This window comes from Borostomias antarcticus (assembly GCF_949987555.1).
Source record: "Borostomias antarcticus genome assembly, chromosome: 5".
Classification (NCBI taxonomy): domain Eukaryota; kingdom Metazoa; phylum Chordata; class Actinopteri; order Stomiiformes; family Stomiidae; genus Borostomias; species Borostomias antarcticus.
In genome coordinates this window covers 28656309-28672522 of record NC_140238.1, presented here as the reverse complement: position 1 = coordinate 28672522, position 16214 = coordinate 28656309, and the positions used below count along the sequence as shown (strand labels likewise).

At 47.4% G+C, this 16214-nt stretch overlaps 3 protein-coding genes across 3 annotated transcripts in view; all 3 read left to right on the top strand.

The window, feature by feature from the left end:
• Nucleotides 1-5137, top strand: part of mei1 (meiotic double-stranded break formation protein 1) — a gene marked incomplete at both ends in the record, with an annotated part of 29779 nt that extends 24642 nt beyond the window's left edge. Inside the window, 2 exons of the mRNA XM_084439061.1 lie at nt 4707-4801; nt 5065-5137. Of these exons, the coding sequence (XP_084295187.1) occupies nt 4707-4801; nt 5065-5137 (168 nt within the window). The remainder of the gene's footprint in view (nt 1-4706; nt 4802-5064) is intronic.
• A 421-nt stretch (nt 5138-5558) lies between these two features.
• ccdc134 (coiled-coil domain containing 134) lies at nt 5559-12735 on the top strand. Its single transcript, XM_084438755.1, has 7 exons — nt 5559-5739; nt 8681-8805; nt 8925-9046; nt 9523-9607; nt 10595-10776; nt 11177-11248; nt 11514-12735. Exons 2-7 carry the CDS (start codon nt 8709-8711, stop codon nt 11637-11639), a joined length of 684 nt encoding a protein of 227 aa, XP_084294881.1. The 5' UTR covers nt 5559-5739; nt 8681-8708; the 3' UTR covers nt 11640-12735.
• A 204-nt stretch (nt 12736-12939) lies between these two features.
• LOC311309737 (uncharacterized protein) lies at nt 12940-15703 on the top strand (the record flags this gene model as incomplete). The annotated part of the gene is made up of 3 exons (XM_084439060.1): nt 12940-13069; nt 13713-14625; nt 14905-15703. The coding sequence occupies exons 1-3, from the start codon at nt 13048-13050 to the stop codon at nt 15701-15703; spliced, it is 1734 nt and encodes a 577-aa protein (XP_084295186.1). The 5' UTR covers nt 12940-13047.
• Nucleotides 15704-16214: the final 511 nt, after the last annotated feature.

The following is a 16214-nucleotide window of genomic DNA, read 5'->3' as shown; positions in this document are numbered from 1 at the left end:
CCACACCGTAGACACAGGTTACAGGGCTGCACACAAATACACAGACTCTCTCACACACACAAACACACCCACACACACATTAAAACGTCCAAGCGTTGCTCGGGTCATCTATATTAATGTTTGCAGTTACAACGGGTGTGTGTGCAGTAGGAATCAAAACATCAGTTTAGGTTTAGATGTTATAAAACTACCAGTCACTTTCACATGCTGTGCTTCAGACCAGCCTGCTTCAGGCACACACACACACACACACACACACACACACACACATTTCTGTCAGTGCACTAAGCTTGAAAAGCTATCTGCTTCCTCCCCATCTGTCATAAGGGATCCACTTCATCATACTATCTGCTGTCTCCCCATGGTGCTTCACTGACAGAGCGATGTGACAAGTGTGTGTGTATGTGTGTGTGTGAGCATGCGTGCGTGAGTGTGGCTACTGCCGCGATGACAGGCTAGGGCCAGGCTTGAGTCAGGCTATTGCTGCGATGGACTAGGCCACGCCCATTCGTACAGTATATGCGATCATCACGCATGCAAATATCACATCACAAGCAAAAATGACCAGTCTAAAGATAGCCTCATAACTCCTCACAATTTAAAACAGTCAATTACACAGAGCCCAATTATATACAAAGCAAGACTGCATAGCCTACTGTCGATTGAATGAATGAAGAATGAATGTAGGACATTCTATGATTCCAGGGAACTGTAAGCCCTGAGTTTTTATTTAATTTAGTCTTTTTTTATGTACTGTAGGCCTGCTAATAGCCTACGTCCATCCCAAAAAATGTAATACATTAAGTTGCATGCACTGCCATTTCATCTTTTAATTGTAACATATAATTAAAATTATTTATTGAGATATAATTAAGTCTTTTCATCCAAATGATTTAAATACATTCAACACGCATAACATGGATGTGATGGAAAATACAGGCATTCATTTCATTACGAATTGCAAAATAGCCTTAGGGGCTTGATCTTAAATAAACAGAATCAAAAACAGCATGAGATTTAATAAGATTACAACAATATATATTTTCAACTTGTAAGAATAGGGAGGGAAAGTAATCTCATCGCCCCCTAGTGGTAGTGTTCCTAATGCCGAGAGAATGAATAGGATTTCTCATAGCACATTTTCTGAAAAATTATATCTCGGTCTACATCGAAAAGTTAGTAGAATGCATTAAATATGATATACTTGGAGACAAACTTGACTGATTGTGGTGATCCTAGTTAATTTTCAATCACAATCCGAATTATGTATATATTTTTTGTAACAAGGTGGAAAAGAACTACATATGGTGCACCTCTGCGAGCTTGCTGACTCTACCAGCTAACATCTAACACAATACAACCAAATTACAAATCAGTACATCTACGAAAATGCCGATTTGCATGGCTAGCAGAATACTTCAGCAATAACAAGAAGTGCATCCCATGTGCTGACAATCATTTTAGATCTGGCCATGTAGAAAAATGCTGCTATTCGCAGGGGGAGCTGTTACTGTAGGTGTCGTCAGGGCTAGCATGAAGGACCGGTCATATCATGTTACGGTGAGTTAGCATCATCACATAAGTGACCCTATTACGGTTAGGGGTTAAGATTAGGGTTACTTTAGCCAAATCCAGTCGGAAGAACGGCAAAAACGTCTTTTCCACCGAGAAACTCCGCTAGTGCATACTCTTGTTCTTGTTTAAGTGTTGTGACTAAGTCTATTTCTGCAATTACTGCACTTATAGCTGCGTTTATTCTTCTAACGTTAACGTTACCACTAATTGCTTCGGGAGCCGCCATGTTTGTTTAGCGAGCGGAAGGGACCAATCAGGGGCTGCTTTCCACTGTGGGGCGGGACAGCAGTTAAAACGCAGTCCCTGATTGGCCTGGTATGGTCTGGATCTTGGCATAATCGCTCTGGAGGAGGCGAAGGCCAGACCGTTCTGCGTTAGTGAAACAGAATAGACTTATTTCCACTGTCGTGCCGAACCGTTCTGAGCATGCAGGGTAACCGTTCCGACGGTGTTTCCACATGGGACCGGTTGGGCCCAGAACCGTTCGCATTCCCATGGCACGGTTGTCTAACCGTACTAAGTGAAGCAGAACCGTTCTTTAGTAGAAATGTGAAAGTTATTTCCGCAAACAACATTCCGTGGAACGCAACAGCCCGAGAGGTGGAAACACACTTTAACCGTTCCCACGGGTCCGGAGCGGCGCGGTTTGAGCACGGTATCGGTTCGGCACGACAGTGGAAATAAGGCTAATGTGAGCTCGGGAGAACGGGATGGTCGCGATGGTTCTGAGACAGAAAACTAGCTGGAAATAGACCTCCCTTGCCAAAGGCAAAAACATCAAACCAATTATTATGTTTACTTTACTTTACTTTACGTTTACTCAGTTAAGTACTATTGATTTAAATAGAATATTATTAGAAATGATTAGATATTTGATATCCGTGAAAGCCCCTGATTTTTTGCATTTTATGTTAAGCCTTTGCTGTGAGTCATTCCGACTAGGCTATACAGTATGCTGATATTTGCCAATACAAAAACCACTGTAAATAGCCTATCCAATGTGTGGACATCTGTTGTTTTTACATTACATATTTACAGGGAAAAATGGAATCAGGAAATTATTTGAAGGTGCAACCTCCTTTGTAAAATTGTTTGCTTCATTGATTTAAAACAAATAACAAAATCTCATTTCAGTTTTCTGTAAAATCATATGTCAAAAGCCCTAAACCATAAGCAGGTGCGTGCATGTGTGTGAGAGAGAGTCTGGCGCATACAGTGTGTGTGTGTGTGTGTGTGTGTGTGTGTGTGTGTGTGTGTGTGTGTGTGTGTGTGTGTGTGTGTGTGTGTGTGTGTGTGACCCTGTGCCTTGTCTAGGGGTTAACAGGTGAATGCTCCAGCAGGGAGGGCATGAGTAGAGTAGCTTGTCAGATCAGAGCTGATGTAAGACTTATAGTAAGGGAATCTATCTGTAGCCTTCATATTGAACTTTTATCTATCTCATTGTGCCCGTTCTACTTGCCAAGAGAAATTCCACAAGTATTTATGACAGTGGTTTATATTCATCCTAGAGCCAACATGTTAGATGCAACATCTACCATTGTTGAACTTGTGCACCGTTTGCAAAGCATTTCCCTTGATGCCCCACATTTTATACTCTGTGATTTTAACAACTGTAGTCTTAAGAAGATTTCTTAAGATTTGACTCCCATGATTTTAGCGATGAACTGGGCAAATTTAGTGCTGCTTCAGAGGGCAGTCAGATTCAGATTGATGACATGGACGTATGGAGAACCCTGGAACAGACAAATGTGAGGAAAAGTCAGAGGCCTGACGGCATCAGCGTCCGACCGCTTAAAAACAGTGTTGTGTCCTTGTGTGGCATGTTCACATTCATTTTCCAGCTCTCTCTATCACAGAATGAAGTTCCCATGTTATGCAAAGAATCCATGGTTGTCCCAGTGGCCAAGGTTCCATCACCAAAGGTGTTGAATGATTATCGCCTCATTAGTCATGAAAGGCATTGAACTAATTGTGAAGAGGTGTTTGCTGGCCATGACACAGAACATAATTGTCGGTCTTGGACAGTTTCATCCAATGTTGCAACGACTACCATACAACTCAATGTCTCTAAGACAAAAGAGATGCTCATCGACTTTTGCCGAAACCCTCCTGTCACGGTACCAACATCTATCAGTGGCTGTGGAGACAGTAAGCCAATAGGTATTTGGCTACCATCTTGGATGAGAAATTTACTTTTGATGCCAACGCTGACCTCATCTGCAAAAAGGCCAATCAGAGATTGTTTTTCTTGAGGAAGTTGAGTGGCATTAATGTTGACAGGTCGCTCCTGAAAATGTTTTATTCATCTTTTCTTGACTTTTTGCAATGATTTGCTGGTTTGGCAGCCTAACAAAAATAGGCTGGGAAAGATTGACTCTTCCAAAAGACCATAGGCACTGACTTGTCTTGGCCACGTTTACCAAGTTGGAGCCACTTGAAGGGCAAAAGCCATTCTGGCGTACCCTCAACACCCTCTTCATACGGACTTTCGACTCTTGCCATCAGGGAGGTCCACTTTCTGTAGGAGAGCTAAATCAAATAGATACCTGAGATCAATTGTTCCCTCGGCTGTTGGGTTTTTAAGCACTCTGTAGCTGTAGGCCTAGATGCTATTGCACTTTTACAAAGGACTGATGAACTCCTAGTGTGTTTTATACTGTAACTCATGCACATCTACTGTGATGACACCCATTGTATGTTAGGCCACATGTATTTGTATCTATATTTTATATATATATACATATATATGTTTCTATTTCGTGCGATGTGTATGTTGATTTCTGCTTGCAAGTGAATTTCCCCTCGGGGACTAAAGATTTATCAAATCAAATCAAGGTGATTGTCCTGTCATGATTCTCAGGCGCCTGAAAGCTCTTTCTAGCTCCTGTAATCTTTCTCTCCCTCACCCCCCTCTCTTTCCCTCACTCTCTCACCCACTCGACCTCTCTCTCTCTCTCCACTCAATCATATGTTGCCTTTCGATGTACTTCCCATTCACTCATCCATACATTCTCATCCCTCCTTTCTCCCCTTCTCTGTTCTAATTCCCCCTCTCTCTCTCCCCCCTCCCCTCCCCATCTCCCCCCCCCCCCTGACTCCTCCAGCTCCAGAGTGATGTCCTCCTCCCTCCTCCCAGCGAGGAGCAGAGGTGGAGGGCTGACAGCCTGATGGAGTCCCTGGACTCCCAACCCCCCACCAAGCACTCCAGCCTGACCACCAGCATTCTGTATCCTTCACCCAAACACGCACGCACACACACACACAAACACACACACACAATAAGTCCCACTTATTTGTCCTTATTGATCTATGTCCAACTGTTTATTAAACCTGTCAACCTTTTTACTTAATCTCTTTGAAAACGGGTTTGTCCTTTTTGCCGCACACCGAGTCCTCACCAGTGTTCTCTGTCTGACACGCACACAAGCATGCGCCACATCTCTTAATCGTTACACTCTCCTGGTGGCTCTCCTTAACCCTGATGCTCAGTCACGTTGGGGAGCTGTCCATCTGTCTGTCTGACTTCACCGTCAGGCTGATGAACACATCAACTGGAAGATGAATGGACAACTGGTACCAATTTCAGATGAAAGCTGATTGTTTATTTGTTTAAATGTTTAGTATTTGTTTTCATTTATATTGCATTAAAAAGCAATGTCTGGATATTACTTAAAAACACTGCTAGTTCAACTCAAGTGTTATGATCTTGTGCATCATTATAACGGCATTTTATGTTTTCTAAAGTATGTCATGAACATTAAAAAAATATATTTGTTTTTTATACCCTATTTGATACATACATTCATTTTCATTATTGGTAACATCGGCTCCTAGGGGAATGAATTACCGCGTACCACAGTCTGTGTGTGTCGCTCTAAATTCTCCGTGCGGAAACCACCTCATCCCTCCATGTAATCGCTTGCTGTCATTCGCCCAAGCCAGCAGCCGGTGTGACCCGTGGCGCCGGAGGACTGGAGCAAACGAGCGCTGTATGTAAATGAACGTTTCAAACGGTATTGTCACCTGAGGATTGTAGTGAGCAACCACATGCTCGCTAGAAGATTTCTTTAAAACTAAAAGGAAAGAAAAGTAAAACAGGATTGTTAGGCGGACGATAGTAGAATAGGTTGGTTTCCGTTTCGTGCCGCTGGTTCTTACTACACGGTGAGTGATGATCCGCGAGTTTGTGATGTCCAATACCGAGTCTCCACAGTAGCCGGCGCATGCAGCGGGAATACAGATGCGTTGACAGGCTAATCGATTGTTCGTGACTAACTTTAAGTAGATAGGATTAAAATCTCAACCCGAATTCTTAACTAAATGATGGAATATTTCATTTGAACTAATGAGAGGCGGTGGATAGCTACGTTTAATATCCTCGAAAATGACCAATATGGGAATTTTCAGTTATATGGCAAAATTGCTGCCTGTTTTAGTATTAATTAGCGTTGCTCCTAAACTCTTACTATGCAAAGCACACGCAGGGCAGTGAGTGTCGACAGGGGTCAGAGAAGGGACGTGGTCAATCACACCGTGTGGATAAGGACAGCTGTCATACGGGCATCGTTTCGAGTGCCTGCCCGGTTCCACCAGTAAAAATGTTGAGATGGAGAGATTGCCTGCTGCGCATGTAGCCTAGCTAGAGATGATGTGTAAATCCTTGAGTTGAACTCAACCTCCCATTTATAGCCTGACTCCCAGATCGGGATGGAGGACGAGAAGAGAAGTCTTTACAGTATGTAGGTCGGTCCATACTTTAAGGGTAGGGAGATGGAACGTTCCATGCATTCTGTCTAACGGGTTCTGTTGTTCCACAGGTGCATACGGCTACTGTGAGCATACTCTAGGGCATATAAACTGGATACCATAAGAATATGCTGTACAATATCAATCATGTGTCAAATTTCATGAACTGATCCAAATCTACTCAGTTCTAGAGCTTGCTTGGGTTATACAATTCTTGAATCTACTCTGTGGTTGTGTGCATCTACTGTATGGGCTTAAGGGGTTGATTTGAGTTTCATTAAAAGCACTCAGTGCACTACCTCTCCTGTATCTCAGTGAGTCATTAAAGCTAGCCTATGAAATCTGATCTAAGTGTGAGTGGTTTTCCTAAAGCTCATTACTATGCACTCTCTGTCTAATGGCCTACAGTGATGGAGAATTGGCGTTAAAAGCCATTACTTAATAATTATACTTTGCTATAATACCTCCATGGGTTGGGATGCTAACTGCTCACGGTTAACACCCATGGTTCAAGGCTTATTCCTGGGGCTTCTATAGGGTTGACCTGTCCCCTCTGTGCCCCACGTCAATAACCTCCAGCACTCTGCACATTCTTAACGTCAACACTGATTGACCATGGATGAAATGGCACCAGTGGTGATAGCCTTGGCTCACACTAAAAAGATCTATTATCTGTATGTCGTTAAATATATGATTCAAATGACTGTGCTTGGAACTAAATTAGCATATTAATTGAATGCTGTGAAGAAGTCTCCTCTGACAAGGAGGACAAGTCTTATCTTCCCTGGGTCTTTGTTTGTGGACGTTTTGGGGGTTTTGGAAAGGGATTTAGTGCAGTAGCTGTTAGACACAAAGCTGGAAGCTTGCCGTAGAGATGTTCTCAGAGTGCACAGATTGGGTCTTAAATCGAAGACAGCCTGTTCTCACACTCTGCCTCATCGCTGTTAGTTTTTGCTGACACACAGTTTAGGCCTAAACTCTGCTAGGGAGGAAAAGTTGCACTAAAACGTATGCAGAACATTATCAGTTGAAGGGCACCTAAGATGATGCAAAGGGGACTTATAGCCAATATCAGTGTCTTCCATCCCATACTGGGTAACCCGAGTTGTCTGATTCTCAAGACAGTGCCTTGGAATGGTATAGCAGTGTTGTGCATGGATCAGACTAGCTGTGGGCACTGTAAAGCCTTCTAGCTTGCTTGTGGTGGTGGTAAGTAGTGGATTACCTTCATAGCCGAGTCGTATCTCGGAGCAGGACTGCTGATCTAGGATCAGTTCGGCCTCTTCAAAGAAATGAGGATGTGTAGGCACATGCTCCTAGAGCTCTTACTCTGAGACATGCTATAAATACAGAATGAGGGGCTTTATGGGAGCTGGGGACGGCTCCTCGGCGTGGAAGGCTAAATCTAGTCTGGGTTCATACAGAGAGGCCAGCACTGCAGGGCCCGCACCTTTGGGGCTCCCGAAATTGCTCAGTGTGCTGCTGAAACTCCCACATATCTCCATGGCGTTAGTGCTTCTAGGTAACGTCTCAACGCTCTTCTTCTCACTCCTGTCTGGAGTGACTGTCCCTAACTGTCCCTCTGGCATTCCCGTCGACATCTTTCGTTTTCTGCTTGGTTATTATTGTCTGTTTTAGCAAAGCAAATCCAGACTAAATACTCACTGGAAAAGCTGTTTGCTCCCTCAGGGTTTCTCTTCCTCCTCCCCGCCTTCCTTTTCATCCCTCTGCTGCCTCTCCCTCCCTCCCTCCCTCCCTCCCTCCCTGCCTCTCTCTCTCTCTTTCTCACCCCCCTAGCTCCCCTCTTCCCTCTCTTTCCTCTGTTATTACCACCGAGCCCTTGTGTTTTGCATGCTGTGTATGCTTTAGCGATGTTGTCTCCTCCTCCCTCATAAAAATGGCCTCATTCAATATTCATACTGCAGAGCCCTATTTTAAAAAATATCTTATTTATTACCTCCCTCCTTTTCAAACGTATTAACAGGTTGAGAGGCAGAGGACGGAGCAAATGAGAGAACGTCGAGGCCGCCCAGAGCTTAGAGAGATGGTGTGTGAGAGAGGGAGGGAGAGAGTGGGAATCTAATACAAGGGGAACTGGCATGTCAAAATAGTTGTTCCAGGCTAAGATGCTTTGGCGTTTTGAATGAGACAAAGGCCTGCAGCACTTTAGACTCTCTTACCCTCTGCATATCTCTAAGGCCTGGCAACTGTCAATCATAGAAGCAAAGCTGGAACTCGTAGTCGGAGTAGGCTTCATTCATGTTAATTTTACCCTTCATGTAAGGGGCCTTCCCGATCAATCATCCGTTTGAAACTGCAACTTGACAGTTAACCTTGTCTCTCTCCTGTTCCGCGCTAGTTAGTGCCTCCATCGCCCCCTGCTGACCATGCTGATTGCTGCGTTCCTGCTGGTGGCTGCTGCAGCCTTGACCTCAGCAGACTCTGAGATGCACAGACACAGACACGACACCAACCTGGAGATCTGTATCCTGCTACGCACTTGGTGTGTGTGTGAGTGTGTGTGTGTGAGTGTGAGTGTGTGAGAGAGAGAGAGAGACTGCCACTGCCAAGGCTACTGTGTCTTCCTTACCCTTGCCTTTCAGACAAGCGTCTGTTTGAGACCAAGAGGAAAGACCAGCTGAACGCTCTGAAGAACCTTGTGGAGCTGAATGACATCAATCAGCAGTACAAGATCATAGACATCATGCTCAAAGGCCTGTTCAAGGTACTGAATGACTGAATGAATGACTGACTGAATGAATGAATGAATGACTGGGCTCCACTCTGCCTCAGTCTCATTCGCTGTATTTGCTTCATTAGAAATTGCCCAAATCCAACAATTACTGTACATAGATTGAAACTAATTTAAATATTACACTATTTAGCACAATATAAAGCTGGTCAAATGTGCATCCAAGCACTTTTCTATCTTATGCTTAGTGTTTGTCTCCTAAAGAGGACAGCTATCCTCCATGTCTGCACACTTAATCCCCAGTGTGCTTAAGGCATTGTCAGCATTTTGTATGTGTGTGTGTTTCTCTTTGTATGTGGGTGGGTGTATTTGTGTGTGTGTGTGTCTGTCTGTGTGTATCTGTGTGTGTGTGTCCATGTCCGTGTGTGTGTGTGTGTTTGTCCGTGTGTATGTGTGTGTGTGTGTGTGTTTGTCTGTGTGTGTGTGTGTGTGCACGCGCATGCGTGTAGGTGTTGGAGGATTCCAGAGCCATCCTAATAGCAGCCAACATGCAGCCCGATGACCCGTTCCCCATGGATGACAAGATCAAAGAAGGTCAGAGACTGTTTCCCTCTTCCTTCTCTCCTCTACGTCTCTCCTCTCCTCCCCTCCTCTCTCCTCTCCTCCTCTCTCCTCACCCTTCCTCTCAACAGCTGGGTCTCTCCTTGCCGTTTTGTCTTCCTTTAGTACACTTCCTCCTTGATTGTCCTCCTGTGTTTTCTGCCAGTGTTTTCTATCTCGGAGACCCCCCCCCCCCTCCGTCCCTCCCTCTCCATCTCTCTCCCTCCCTCCCTCCCTCTCGCTCCATCTCTCTCCCTCCCTCCCTCCCTCCCTCTCCATCTCTCTCCCTCCCTCCCTCTCGCTCCATCTCTCTCCCTCCCTCCCTCCCTCTCCATCTCTCTCCCTCCCTCCCTCCCTCCCTCTCCATCTCTCTCCCTCCCTACCTCTCGCTCCATCTCTCTCCCTCCCTCCCTCCCTCTCCATCTCTCTCCCTCCCTCCCTCCCTCCCTCTCCATCTCTCTCCCTCCCTCCCTCCCTCTCCATCTCTCTCCCTCCCTCCCTCTCGCTCCATTTCTCTCCCTCCCTCCCTCTCTCTCCATTTCTCTCCCTCCCTCCCTCTCTCTCCATCTCCCTCCCTCCCTCCCTCTCTCTCTCCCTCCCTCCCTCCCTCCCTCCCTCCCTCCCTCCCTCCCTCCCTCCCTCCCTCTCCATCTCTCTCCCTCCCTCCCTCTCTCCATTTCTCTCTCTCCCTCCCTCTTTCCATCTCTCTCCTTCCTCTGTTCTTTCTCACCTTCCCAGTTAATCCTAATTCCATCAATCTTTACCCCCCCCCCCCCCCTCTCTCTCTCGTTCTCATTTTAGCCTGCCGTAATGTGGATTGCGTTTATTCATGTGTATGACATACTTTCCTAGATTTCATCAACCTTCTTAATCAAACCTCTCTCCCTCCCTCTCCCCCCCCCCCCCCTCCCTCCTCCCCCATCCATCTCTCTTTCTCTCCGTCCCGCATCCCCCGCTCTCTCTCTCTCTCTCTCTCCCCAGCCTACTCCCACGTGGTGGAGAACACGGCGTTCTTCGGGGACGTGGCGCTGCGTTTCCCCCGCATCGTCCACCACTACTACGACCGCAACGGCGACTGGGGGGGGCTGCTGCGCTGGGGGCTGCGCTTCTGCAACCTGACGGGGGTCTTCACCGGGGGGGCGCACCAGCACGTCCTCACCCTGGTGAGACCGGGGTCAAGGGAGGGGCACATCGTAACACAAGTTCAGAACGGGCGGCAACGTCGTATCTGCATCAATACATGAATTATACCTGTTGGACCGATGAAGAATGGATAGTTTGTAGAAATGCATTATATCTGTTGGTTTGATAATAAAGGGGTCATTCGCTCAAAATAACCGGGGCTAATATTTTATGGGACCCAGACTGTAGTTGACGATTACGTGAGCGGACGATGCGTTTTAGTGTTGCGATGCGTTAGTGTTTCTTCTCTTCAGAGACGTATTAATGTATGTCTTCCGCTCTCTCTGTATGTATCCCTTACTCTACCTCATCTCTCTCTGCTCCATCGTCCCCTCACTCCCTCCCTCCTTCCCTCCCTCCCTCACTCCTTCCGTGTGTCAGATGTCGCAGGAGCTGGGAATAATAGAGAAATCCCCAGACTTCACCAACCCGTACCGCACTGAGAGAGACGACGTGAGTTCCACACAAAGTACCTTCCAGCCTCGCGCTCGTGTGCATGCACGCACGCACACACACACACACTCACACACACGCGCACACACACACTCTCTTTCTCTCCCTCTCGCTCTCTCTCTCTCTCTCTCTCCCTCTCTCTCTCTCTCTCTCTCTTGCTCTCTCTCTCTCTCTTGCTCTCTCTCTCTCTCTCTCTCTCTCTCTCTATATATATATATATATATATATATATATATCTTAAACTCCCTCCCCATCTCGGTTGTAGGTGCTCCACACAGCGGAGGCTTTTCAGAAGATCTTGAGGGAGGAGGAGAAGAGGAGGAGGAAAGAGGAGAAGAGGAAAGAGATCAGGAAGGGGCCACGCATCTCTCGCTCCCGCACTGAGCTATAAGACTGGACCTCAGCCCCCTAAGAGCAGAGAAGAGGAGAGGGCAGAGCAGAGAAAGAACATGCTTGGAAGGATGGCCTTGAGTTCACACTTGGGAATGGAAGAGATTTAATCAAATGTCGAGGGATAGAATGCCATTTTAAAGTGAAGGGGAGGGACTGTGTGTGTGCAACACAGGAACAGATATTGTGCACTTGTAGAGCAATTAGTTCTGAAACGTTCAGTCATGGTAAGAGTTCTCTCTAAAAGAGCATTTGACAAGGGAAACTCTTTTTGATAACTTGATTACACATTAATGTACTTTGGAATATGATTCATTTGAATATAATTAATTTACTTTGAGAAAATAAATAGAATTGCTACTACGTTATTAACTTAATACAGTGCAATGCCATACTAAAACCAACAGTACAAATGAGTACTGCCTCAGCCAAATTCAGTTTTATGTGTTCAGTTGTAGGTCGGCTAGGTTACCCATTCAGAATATAAGAATATGAAGCTTGATTGTGTGCTTTTGCGTGATTTTATCTTTTCATCTGTTTCTTTGTCCCCTCTGTTAGTTGATGTGTTTGACGTTTTGTTGTTGTTATTGAGTGATCCTAGGTGTATTCACACGGTACAACATCGGAGCTTGACTGTGTGTGTGAGCTCCGAACATTTCCCATTACGCGTACCCATTGCTGTCTAATGACCGTCAAGTCTGTATTGTATGGTTGAATGGATGGTTGATTAGTGTGAAGGGGGGCGTGTTGGTTCTATTTTTGTTACAATATGTATTAAAGAATGAAAAGTCTTGTGCCACATCTAGGGAGGGAGCCAACGGCTACCAACAGCTATCATGTAGCGTACGTGTCAACATATTTTATGTTCATTAGAAAATTAAAATTCTCGTCAAGATAGCAGTTGCTACAATAATCTTGAGTTGATCATCTAGTGTGTCCTGCTTATTTGGTTTTATAATTCCATTTTGTTTTGTTTTTTATTCTTTTTAAGAAATACCCATATTTTAAGAGTATAAAGGAAGTACCCATATTTTAAAATTAAAGATCTATTGCATTTTGTTGATTGATGGTGGTGATAATGCTTTGAGAGTTTTGTATGCGACTGTTATTTAAATATATTCAGAGTAAGATTATAATTGCAGAAATGTTATTATATGATAATAAAGTCTTATCAATTTAATAAATTTGATGAAATAAAATTACTATGAAGAAAAACGTTTTTCTTCATTGCATTTATCAGCCAGCAGGGGGCGCCATCTGTACATATTGGGACTTTTATCCAAGTCCAATGTTCTTTTTGTGAACTGCTGAGCGGTTGCAGACAGTACGGTGGGCCGTATCAAAAAGAAAAGATTCAATCGAAAGAAAAGCCTTAATGTAGCAGGCGGGACGCTTGTTTAGAATGAGAAATGTCTCTTTCTAAGGAATCAGGTATGACAATGCTTAGGATCATATTTAACGTATTACTAGTATTTGGACAACAGTTCCTGAAACTCGTCAAAACAAGCCAGCTACGCTATCAAGCTAGCTACAGTAGCTAGCTGTCAACACACTCGCTAGTCGCCTAGCTATAAACTAGATCGAACAGTTGAATTATACACTCGAGTCACAATCTGAAGTTTGATCTATTTCTTCTAATGTTTGATTTTTGACATACCAGAAATGAAGCCAATTAAGTTAACGCTGATCATGTATTTCTATTCATCATCACGCTTAGCTCAACAATCCTGAACAATATCTGCTTTCCGGGGAACATTCATGGCCTTTCGGTAGAGTATAAGCCTGTAGTCAGAAAGCAGGGTCGGTCGGGTCACATTATGTAATGAATATCATATGAATCTGCTCACGGAGTTTGCAGTAGCTGCAGCAGGTTGTCCATAAAGACTTGTGACTGCTCCGCTGCCTCATTCAGAAATGCCTAATTTGCAAGTCTGATGTCACTGTTGCATGCTGCTTTTTGAGTTTGTTGTGAATGATAGGGCAGTAACCACACCCAGGATCTTTGTTAGTTTATAGTTTGTCTGTTATCATCAGTCTAAACACCGCGTTCACTGTGTTGTTGTTTCTCACCCAGGAGGGAGACAGGGAGCAGGGAGAGAGCTAGACGGCGCTGTCGAGGACGAGAAGGACGAGAAGGGGGACGACGTCACATCCAGAGAGACGGAAGAGCTGCGCCTGGTCCTGATTGGTAAAACCGGGTCGGGGAAGAGCGCCTCCGGTAACACCATCCTGGGCCGCAGACACTTCCTGTCCGAGCTGAGCGCCAGCTCCGTCACGCAGGTCTGCGAGCAGGGCGGCGCCGACCTGCCCGAGCAAGAGGAGGGCTGGGACGCGGACCAGGGTAACCCGGAAGTCCCAGGATGTAGTAGTAGTAGAAGGAGGAGGAGAGTGGTGGTCGTTGACATGCCCGGGTTTGCAGACACGCGCCTGGACGCGGAGGAGACCCGCGCCGAGATAGCCAGGTGCGTGACCCTGTCGGCCCCCGGCCCCCACGCCTTCCTCCTGGTGACCCCTCTGGGGCGGTACACCCGCGACGAGGCCCGGGCCGTCGACCAGATGGCGCGGATATTCGGCGAGGGGGCTGTGCGTGACCACACCCTGGTCCTGTTCACCCGCGGGGACGACCTGGAGGGGCGGGCGATGGAGGGGTACCTGAGGGGCGGGGCCCAGGCGGAGCTGAGGGGTCTGGTGGAGAGGTGCGGGGGGAGGTACCACGTCCTCAATAACAGAGAGACCGGGAACAAGGAGCAGGTGGCAGAGCTGCTCAGGAAGGTGGAGAAGATGGCGGCGGACGGGAACGATGGAGGATTTTACACCAACGTCATGTTCTCCGAGGCGGAGGCGGCCATTAGAGAAGAGCAGGAGAGGATGATGATGATGATGATGGAGCGAGGGCAAGTTGAGGAAGAGGAGGAGGAGGAGGAGGAGGAGGAGGGGGTGATGGACGACGACACGAAACTAGCCAAAAGAAGGAAGTGGGATTTGGAGTGGGACAGGATGAGACGGCCAGGAGGAGAACTCAGGAAGAGAGACTCGGAGAGGGGAGAGGGAGGGCTGAGGGGAGCGGAGGAGGAGGAGGAGGTGGTGAGGGTGGAGAGGTGGACGGAGGAGAGGAGAGAAAGCGCCTTCAGTTTCCTGAGGGAGCGGGCGGAGAGGTGGAGGGGGCGGAGCCGGGCCCGGCAGAGAGACGGCGGGGGCGGCAGCGGGAGGCGGTCCTTCCGCTCCGCCCTGCGCCGCCTCCGCGCGGAAGCCACCCTCTCCGGCAGGGTCCTGGAGAGGGTGAAGGTCCTGGTGGCGGCCGGGGCCACGGGGATGGCGGTGGGGGCGGCGTTTGGCGCCGCCGCCCCCTTGGCGGCTGCGGCCGGGGCGGCGGCCGCGGGGAGCGCCGCGAGCTTCGCCGCTGGACAGCTGGTCGGGTTGTCGGCGGCCGGAGGGGCCGGGCTGGGGAAGGCCGTGGGGGCCATAGTGGCGGCGGCCGCCGGAAATACGGCGGTGGCTCTGGGGGCAGCGACCGGCGGGGTGCTGGGGGGGTCCGTGGGCGCCCTGGCTGGGGCCGAGGCTGCCGGGCCCGGGGAGGCAGCTCTGGACGCCCTGGGGCAGGTGAGCCTAATGGGGGCAACGGCCGTCGGGGTGGCAGCCGGCGTGGGGGGCGCCATGGGGGCAGGGGCTGCCTTGGGGGCGGCTGTCAGCGCTACTGCCCTAACTGGGGCGGAGACGGCGGGGGCGGTCGGTGTAGCTAATGCCACGGTAGCGCAGGGTGCCGTAGCCTCCCTGACCACCGGGGGCAGCGTTGCTGCTGGGGCAGCTGCGAATGGGACAGTGGCTGTCGCCCAGGCCGGTGGTGGGGCTTGCGGGGCAGCTGGGGGGTTGGTTTCAGATGCCTGGGGCGCCATGGGGGCCAGGGTCATAACGGCAGTGGCTGACATCGGGAAGGCGGCGGCGGGCATTGCCCTGGCAGGAGGCCTTGTGTTCAAGGTGGTCAAGGAGAAGGTCAGGACCAGCACAGGAAACACGGAGGCCGACTACTCAGAGAAGAAGTCCTATGAAATCTACTGGAACAAATGAGGGTCAGGGCCTAGTCCAAAACTCCAAATAAGAGAGGGGACATTTAGAGATCCTTTCAGGACAATAACTTTCACTTTTAAAAGTCTTCTTGAATCTGATTAAGCCAATATGTAACATTCAGAATCAACATTCACAATCAGACGGATTAAATCACATGTACTGTAGTGAGTGAGTCCTACACACATAGCTGAGTGTTTTTACTCCCTCTTTTCAATATTTATGATGAGCTACAGTAGTGTGTCTAGGGCTTGGCAGTGTGCAGTGTAGTACTCACATCACATTGTTTGAATTTTTATTTGTTTGAATTTGGCAAACTGAACGAGTTTAAGTTAAGATTTGTATGATATTTTTGATGTGCACTTACCATAGTTGTATAAGCTTTTAGATGTGCCCTTAAAATATTTGTATAAGCAAATAACCACACCTATAGCTTCTTTTCAGCTATATTGTTTTTTTTCTGCAGTTCAAGTTGGTCTTCCATTATCATTAGTAGAAAATACTATTTACTAGC